Source organism: Orbicella faveolata, unplaced genomic scaffold (genome assembly GCF_042242905.1).
Source record: "Orbicella faveolata isolate gen_17 unplaced genomic scaffold, um_ofav_v1 contig_3, whole genome shotgun sequence".
Lineage (NCBI taxonomy): Eukaryota > Metazoa > Cnidaria > Anthozoa > Scleractinia > Merulinidae > Orbicella > Orbicella faveolata.
This window is the reverse complement of record NW_028301558.1, coordinates 20324433-20333540: the sequence shown is the minus strand read 5'-3', so window position 1 is coordinate 20333540 and position 9108 is coordinate 20324433. Positions and strand designations below refer to the sequence as shown.

General features: G+C 40.4%; 1 protein-coding gene and 1 pseudogene across 1 annotated transcript; one reads left to right on the top strand and one right to left on the bottom strand.

Annotated features, from left to right (window-relative positions):
* Positions 1-337: 337 nt before the first annotated feature.
* On the top strand, positions 338-8828 carry LOC110061540 (uncharacterized). Its single transcript, XM_020768372.2, has 5 exons — positions 338-460; positions 1557-1906; positions 2598-2747; positions 2936-3058; positions 8108-8828. The coding sequence occupies exons 2-5, from the start codon at positions 1594-1596 to the stop codon at positions 8329-8331; spliced, it is 810 nt and encodes a 269-aa protein (XP_020624031.2). The 5' UTR covers positions 338-460; positions 1557-1593; the 3' UTR covers positions 8332-8828.
* On the bottom strand, positions 6109-7644 carry LOC149106802 (uncharacterized; annotated as a pseudogene).
* Positions 8829-9108: the final 280 nt, after the last annotated feature.

Sequence of the window (9108 nt, the reverse complement as noted above, 5' to 3'; positions counted from 1 at the left end):
AAATGTGTCGCAGGATTTCTTGATATTTCAAATACTTCCTCTTTAAGGCTCTCTCAAGTGACGAATATCGGCAAATACTCTGTTCGTCTAGTTCACAATAGAATTTCTCAGTAACCAAAAAAAGTATCGAAAATGCCTCACGCCATTTTGTAGTCCGTCATCTGCTGATTGACATGGTGCAGATTGTTTGACCGTACGTACGAACACGAAGGCAGGTAATTCAGTTCAACGATCATTGTCAGTCATGTGTTTGAAGGTTTGTGCGTAGTAGCCAATCCAAGAATCTACATTTTATTAGCTTGACGGTTTTGTATGCTGCTCAGTGGTAAAAGAGATGTAAATGCAAAGGTTTTCCTGAAATAAACCCGTATTTTATTGCACGACGCGTTCGCTGAAAGGCTAGTTCTCTCCTGTATCGCGTATTATTGCCAAAAAACTCGGAAGGTATTTTCCTAAAAAGGTAAGTTGAGGTTACTGTAGACCTTCGCAGGATAATTTGCGCCACAATTTTTGTTTTTCGCTCATGGTGAAAAAAAATACATAATTGCGTGAAACTAGATGCTAAGAGCGTTTACTCGGGCTTGGTATCTCAATCTCAAATGGTACACCTTGCAATAAAGAAACTGAACATAATACATTTTAGACAGGGAGCAATAAGTCGCTTAAAGAAAATAAAACGACTTTACTGCCACAGATTAGGAAATCCCTCTCGAATGCGCGTTATTCTTCAAGGATCTTTATTTTAAGATGAAAACTGACTCGATTCTTCCACAAAGTGACTAATTGTTCTCAGAGAACGACACCGTTTCAAGAAACGAAGAACGTGATTCCATTGAAGGTTCCTTAACTCAGCTGGAAAGCCTTAGTCTGTCCACAGACCATTTATTTTGTCTTGAGTTCGTCGAAGATCGCAAGGAAAACATCAACCAAGTTCGAATAGAACGTCTGCCAACTTTCGTTTTGCGACTCCTTTGAGAGTAATTTTAATAAACTCGGAAATGTACGATGCTTTGCCAAAATTGCATGGCGGAATAATAAATGAACACAGCTGTCTGCAGAAATCAGACGGTTCCGAATGTTTGGGCCTCTTTTAGCTTCTTTTAGATGAATTTATCGCTGTTGAAGTAGCTTGCAGAGGCTTAACGCGAACAAATAACTCTAACAATCAATTTTACTGGCCGAGTTTAATTTGTATACTCTGGAATGAAATGATAAAGATGAGGGGATGACAAGGGGTGGGAGACAAAAAAGCATCTCTTTTTCTCCAGAAGCCTACCGACGTTTTATATATTGTTTGCACTCGCTTCGCGATCGCTTTTGGGCTCGGCGCTCGATCGCGCGCTCGAAGAGAAATAATTTGCTAAAAACAACAGCAGATGTCTGTGGAAAGAATGGGAATGACTTAAGTCTTTAAAAGATATGGAACCGCAGACAAAAGCCTGGGAACAGATGGCTTGTTATTACTGAATAGCTACAAAAGCGATTGCATATCATTAAAATTGGCATCAGTCCTGACCAAGTTTCTAAAGTTAGTCTTTTTATTTGTGTATATACAGTTATCTCCATACAGTTACAAATTGAAAGACCAGGAAAATGCTCTGGACCGTTAACCTATGTATTTTTCTCTTCGCCGGCTTCTTTATGGACTGCGTGTCTGCTGGTGAGCAATGCAGAGTGGAACGGAGCATAGATGGAATGGCTCTACAAGGATTCGTCTTTAAAAAATTCCTCGTAAGAGCGTTTCACGAGTGTGATTTCAGCTGTGAAAAAGAAATCACCTGTCAAAGCTACAACTACGTCAAATGGGAAAAATCATGCGAATTGAATAACCGCACCAAGGAGGCAAGACCGGAAAACTTTCGCTCAGACCCGGCACGTTCTTACATAAGACGCTTGATGGAAAGGGGTATGTAAAAAGAAGAAAGATAAGAGAGCTTTAGCACGGACGTTTTTGAGAGGCGGACATTAACCAGCTGAATCCGAGTGCTAATTTCTTTGGCACGTTTTATCGACTTTTGTTGAAGACGACAAGTTTTTAATGCTTAAATAAGAGCTTTGAAACGTACTGGTGAGGGTTAAAAGTACTAATATGAACTCCCAGTTGCCGTCCGTGGATCGGAAACGTTTGCATAATACCTGAAACTCCCCGTCCTCCCGAGGGTCTAATGCTCGTTAACAACACCTTGAAAGTATTTTCCTTTGAAAAGAATGGCCCAGAATCCCTTAACTCCTGACAAATTTTACCTGGCCCCATTTGAAAAATTTACGCATATTTCATTCCGTGAAGTTCTCTAGGTAACGGTTTTAAATAACTTATGATATCAAACACAGACTCAAATGTTTGGGTAACACAGTTTGTTGACTAGCAGAAAGAGAGGCGAGAGCAATTGCAATACACTAAGCCAAGGTTGGTGTGGATGGGTAGGCGATGACGAGGTCGAAAGTGACTGAACTTTGAAACGATCTGAAAGCTGATACACTGAGATAGTTAAAAGACAAGCTGATAAGGAGCGTGTTCACTCTAGTAATTACCAATCATCATGCACCTACAGTGATCCTTGGTCTTGTTTTTTTTTTTTCATACATATATATCCAAGCCCCTCTAGGTTCCATTCCGGAGCTCCCAGCGCATTCGTGTCAGGAAATAAAGGCAAGCGAAGGCAAGGACACCATTAGCAGCAAGTACTGGCTGGATCCAAATGCGAATGGAACGGCAGTCTTGGTTAATTGTGACATGGACTTAGAAGGTTATTGACAGTCAGCTTTCATGTCACTTCCGTGTTGTTTTGAGTATAGCTTTGGTTTTGATGCTGTTGATGTCTTATTTGTTTGAAATAGAATTAGACTCCTGCACTTCGCTTTCAGTATCATAGCATTTTGATCTACTTAAAATCAAAATGTAAAAGTTAATTTTTTTTAATTGTTTGCCATATAGATGTTGATGAATGTCTCAACGGTATTCATGACTGTGACGCAAATGCAAACTGCATCAACACTGTCGGCGGACATAACTGTTCTTGTAAGGCAGGATTTGCTGGAGATGGTCGCTCATGTTCAGGTAAAGTTGAAAATTAAACGAGACTTACCTGTAAGTTGAAGTTCTATTGGAATTCTATCCGTCACCAAGCATTGAGGGATTACATGAGATAGCATTGCGCCTGCGCGACCTCAGTTTTTAAAGCACTTACCATGTGTGCAGTGGAGAAACTCCCAGTAAAAATATGGGTGAGGGCTTGAGAAGGGAGGGCATGTTATCCCTCAATGCTTGGTGACGGATAGAATTCCAATCAAACCTCAACTTACAGTAAGTCTCGTTTAATTTTCAAATTCTATTCAGTCATCGCATTGAGGTCTTACATAAGACTTTAAAGCACACTGCACACATGTAACAAACTCCACACAGAATCCATATTCTGTAACACAACACTTGGTCTGCAGAGTATCTATGACACAATAATCCCCTAGTCTACAGATTTCAAACATTTCCTGTAAAATTGTCATCAACATCAACAGGTTATTTGTAAAACTTAACAAATGTGGAGGCTGAACTCCACTCAGATGTTGACATAATCTGTATGTAATTGCTTTGGATGTGTCTACAGCACTAGCATTATGAGGCCGGAACAGTTCAACATTTATCCCAGACCTGTGCATAACAACCATAGCCCTTTCTTCAATTGTTCTTCAGAAACTGGCCTAATGATCCAATGAGCAATGCCTTATTGTCACCATGTTTGTATCTTGTGCAAGCTAAGTACATCCTTAGAGTAGTGATCACAAAAATGTAAGGATCAGGAGGATATGAAGTAAACTCGATTAGCATTAGCTTAACTCCTGGTTCGGATTGTTTGAAGTTTCTTCAAGGTAAACATAATCAAAGTTTCTGAACTTATCATATCATCAAGGTTAAGATAATGAATAGTTTGGCCTCTTTTGGCAGATAGAACCGTTACAGTTTTTAAGATCAGGTCCCTTTATGATAAATCCTCTGAGTTATATATTGTCTCGAGGTAGCAAAGTACCTTGCCAACGTCCCGTATAAGTGTGTATCATGGTGTTGTGGGTTTTCGTTCAAAAAACCCTTCTGAGGTACCTTGTAACTGTAGGATGAGAGCCAAGGGATTGATAATGCACGACAAATAAGATCTGGCAGTGTCTATACCACTATATCCTATTCCATTTTTAAACAGCTCAACTAGAAAATCTAATGCTCGGGATAAAGTGGGGGAAACAAAATCGATTTGCTGGCTACCACAAAATTTATCCACTTCCTAATGTAAGATGAGTACTGTTTAAGAGTTCCATGTCTCCAAAATTGTAGGATGATGTCCTCAGCCCTCTTAAAAATTCCCTGCACTTCAAGGGATTCCCTGATAATCTGCAAACCATCAGGAACATTGTCTTTATTAATGGACGAAACTCATCTTCTTTCCCTGGCATTTTGAGCATGGTCATGATCAGTTGCTGTGGAAATGTCCTTGGCACATCTACTCTCAGGTGCACCAGCTGTACATGGCTGGGTAGGTCGAAGGGAACAATCATTATGCCCTCTGCTTCCGCCCTCGCTATCTTGCCGGCAATGAGCAATCAAACTAAATGGGGGAAAAGCATAGAAAAAATTGTGTTTCCCATGTAATCGAAAAAACATCTACATAAGTTGTGCCAGGATCAGGTCCCCAGAATGCATAACAAGACAACTGTGCATTTGGCCTAGAGACAAAGAGATCAAGAGATGATGGTTCAACCAGATTTTTGTAACTTGTTGAAATATGTCTGGCCTTAACAATTCCACTCCTTATTATTAGTAAAATCTCTAGACTTTCTGTGAGCCTGAGTATTATTCTTCCTTCAGTGGGAGAAGAGCAGCAAAAATCCAGATCTCTCTCTCAATACAAAATTGCCAGATATCTTAAGCAGCGGAGTTGCACTCTATAGAATGTGTACCTCCCATAGAATTAAGACAGTTAACACTGGTTGTATTGACCAAATAAATGCAAATATCGGCACTTTTCATTCTACTGTAGAAAGCTTTCAAACCAAAAACTACAGCCATGAGTTCAAGGCAATTAATGTTATTCTTTGGTTCAGTTTCAGTCCTTCTGCTTCCTGTTTTTCAATGCACATGACTGCATCCTAATCCTTGTGTGAAGCGTGTACAGGGTTATGTTGCATTTGGGGTACAAAGAGGACAGTCAGCTTTCTCAATATTATCTCACCACCATTGTAATTCTGAAAAGCTATTTTCTTTTTAAATTGATATAGTTACACTGTTAATAAGCCCAAGGTACTGCTTTGGGAGAGAGACACAGTTATACTGAGAGAATTCAGAACAAAATCCCGGAGAAAAACAAGTGTCTCTACTGGTCCAAGCACTAATTTCACAGAGTGTACAGGACACCCCAATTTTGTAAATAAGCAACAAGTATCAGTAAGATTAGACTGACATTCATGTATCGTACCTCCTTGTAGATACGAGTCCTCAATATACCTCACATTTAAATGCCTTTTCTCTCTAAGAGTGGCATAAACAGGTTTTGAGATTTTCGTAAACAGGCGTAGGGCACGAGAAAGTCCATAAGATAAACAAGTCAACTGAAGTAATTTTCCTCCCCTGTTGAACTTAACTTTTAATATTTCTCATCAATGGGCAACAAGTAATAAGCAACCCTTAGACCAACTAGTGTCCAGTAGCAATTTCTTTTCATGAGCCGGTTAGCAGATTGCAGAGTATCCATCTTGAGATGGTACTGCCCATGCTCATTAAGGTTTTTTCGATTTAATGAGCATATAAGTGCCGTCTTTCTTAGGGCGGATGAACATAGTAGAAATATAGTAGAAACATATTCCCCTTCACAGTGGGTAGTTTCTTAAATAACTCCTTTATATACATCAATTTTACAATTTCACTCTGAGCATTGTGTTGTTCCCGAAGGGATCGCATATTTCCCTTCGAATAGCATGTTGCTGTGGAAACTCAACGGCAATTTCAATTTTCTAGTGAGCGATACTATAAAGAATAAAGGGGCCAGAAGTAACATTCTCTCACTGTGATGAAATTTCTTTCAGTCGCTGGCTGCAATACAGTCATTAGAAATATACAGTATGGGGTCAGGCAAATAACTCACTTCTTGTGTTGACCTTTTTCCCAACATGGTTGACTGCTGTCAAGTACTTTACCTGCTTTGGTAAATCATTCCCAAACAGTTAATCTGTGATTGGGATGGATGAGGAGCATTAATGCATATAACCATTATGTAAGTCAAGCTTTATCAACTCTCCACGCCTGTGATAAAGCTCACTGCCAACAAAGCAAAGACATCTGTAGCCTCTTGAAGCAGCTCACTTCCCACAGGTAGTGGTACTATTTGCTCAACAAGCTTGTTAATCATGCATGTCATGGCACATTTGCCTTTAAACAAAGACGTTTGTACCTTTTGCACTTTAACGTCTTGTGAACTTACAGATGGGCTCAAATTATCCCATACAGCCTGGTTTACACATACTTTTGTCAGGCCTTCCCAATTCTCAGGGCGACAATATTTGTTTATCTTTTCCGAGGGTTTCCCTGTAAGAGTCTGTTTTTCATAATGTATTTATGTCGCTTGCCAGTTCTGAGTTCACATTCGGATCAGTTTCCTCCTTCTGTAGATGCTGTTGCTGCTAAGCACTTTGCTTTTACCCTCATTAGAGGAAGGATAGGAGGTGTCAAGCAACCGGGCGACAGACGCGTCCAAATTTATAATGATGATACACTTCTGGCTTTTGCCATTAGCCTCTTCCCGCGTCTACAGAGACACCGGTGCAGTGCTCTACCAACTGAGGTATTAGCAATCCGGGAGCTGGTCACTCTGTGAGTTTGTAATCTACCCGTAGATGGTGAAGAAAGCAAGAGAATATATGAAAGATCTTTTATTTGACAATTGCTTAAGTTGGGGAGAGGCTATTTTGCGAGTCTGCGAGCTCGAGCCTGGAGCCACGAGCCGAGAACCAAGAGCCACGAGTCTCGTTTTCCGAGCCGAGAAAGATTCCCGCCAAAAAATCCAGAAAACGGGCATAATGCCCTAATATTGTATCTATTACATGCGCGGTGCTTCCACTGACCCCAGATAGACCGGTCAGAGACCAGTGGGAATACCCAAGGAAAATGGAACGACATTTTTCAATCAAACCGGGCCAACAAAGAGGAATGGCTTTTACCATTTTAAATTCCTTTTCCGAATTCTCTACATAAGTGAAGAGAAGTAGGGTAATGAAGCGGTTTGTCAAAAATGGAACGGCAACTTTCGGTCGGACCGGTCCGACCGAAATAAGTGGACCACTTCCAGAGGTGATCCCGAATATTCCTGTCAGGAGGAACCGAAACGGACCATTCCATTTGACTTCCGATCGAAATTTCCGGAATCTTTGACATAATGGAAGTACCCGCGGTCTTCTGTCGGAAATTGTCCACTACCTACAGAGGTAGTCCTCTTTTTCCGTTGGGAACGGAACGACGGAAATTTCCTTGCAATTTGGTAAATTCTCCAGTTTCCAGTCTCTCATCAGCCGAAAAAAATTGGCAAATGGTAAGCGCCATCTCGTTCGGGTGGTTTGCTGATTTTGGGAAAACCCTCACCATTATTCAACGGTCATACCAACCGGCATCAATTTACATGTCCAAATTTTGGCTTATGCGCATGCCTGGAATTGAAATATTGCTCAATTTTGTACCTAATCCTCGAAAAATCTCTCCTTTTAGTTAAAAAAGGTTTCTTAGCAAAACTTAGGCTTATTTAGCGTCATGGCAGCTAAAAAACCTGACTAAACGGTTAAAAACGATATTTTTTGGCGAAAGTTTGGTAATTAAAGGGTTAAGTTGTGCGCATAACTGCGATGATCAATGATGTCTTCATCTTAGTGTTATCATATGTATTCGTGATAAAAGTACAGAAAGACTTTCTGCGGCCTCTTTTTCGAATGTAAAATAACATACAGACAGCCTACCAACGAAATAAATCGTAGCCCTTAAGAGTACGAGTAAAGAATTATTCATTTTGTTTACACCTGCGGCCGCAATATTAAACTTCCAGCATGGGTTTTAGACGAGATTGTTTATTTTTCCGTTTAGCTTACAAGAACGACTGCGCTGAAATCTACAAATCTGGTGAAAGAAAAGACGGTGTGTACACCATTAAACCTGACAATCTGTCTGCCTTTGATGTGTTTTGTGACCAAACAACAGCCGGTGGAGGGTGGACAGTGTTTCAGAAGAGGCTGAACGGCTCGGTTGATTTTTTCCTTAATTGGAGCGACTACAAAGTTGGTTTTGGTGACCTGAATGGTGAATTTTGACTCGGACTGGACAAAATTCACCGCCTTACCTCAGATAATGACAGCATGCTGCGTGTGGATTTGGAAGACTTTGAAGGGAATACTTCTTATGCCGAGTACAACAGGTTCGGTGTTATGAGTGAGAATGACAAGTACAAGCTGAGCTTCGGCAATTACTCGGGTAGGAAGGTTTTCTTTATCATCTTGCACTGCACAGGCTGCCCAAACCTCGCGGCGTAAAAGTGCTGTACTTCAGACTGTTAGAACTGAACAGCAAGAAAACTATATTATGAGGCTTTTGTACTTGGTTTGATTATGTCAACATTAGTCCAATCCCTGAACTTTCCCTTGCCCGCTCCATAAAGGGGTTGAACCGAGGCGGGAAAACGTAGGGTCCAGGAATCAGTCCAGGATAAATTGCATGCGCATGCTCAGAATGCCACTATTTCCACCAAAAATCGGGGCAAAACCAAATATATAAAATTCTCGCGCGCCCAGTGATCATGTTATCACAAGCAAAATAATAAAAATAATAAAAATAAAAATAATAAAAATAATAATAATAATAATAATAAAAATAATAATAAGCAGAACCTTTAGAAAACTGAGCATAGCTGAAAGCTAACCGCTAAAACAGCAATCCTAAGCTGCCACCTTACTGGAAAGTCAAAAAGCCGTGAACACTTTAATTTGATTCTTGACATGTCTATTGTGTAGCCACCAATCAGATGCGAATTTAAACCACAAAGAACTCCATCAGTCACGAAACCACACTTCGATCGTTTTTCCTTCCAAAAG

Coding starts and splice junctions, on each gene's coding strand:
- LOC110061540 (XM_020768372.2), top strand. CDS start 1,594: ATGCTCTGGACCGTTAACCTATGTATTTTTCTCTTCGCCGGCTTCTTT. Junction 1,907..2,597: donor AAGACGCTTGATGGAAAGGG/GTATGTAAAAAG, acceptor TATATATCCAAG/CCCCTCTAGGTTCCATTCCG. Junction 2,748..2,935: donor TTGTGACATGGACTTAGAAG/GTTATTGACAGT, acceptor TTTGCCATATAG/ATGTTGATGAATGTCTCAAC.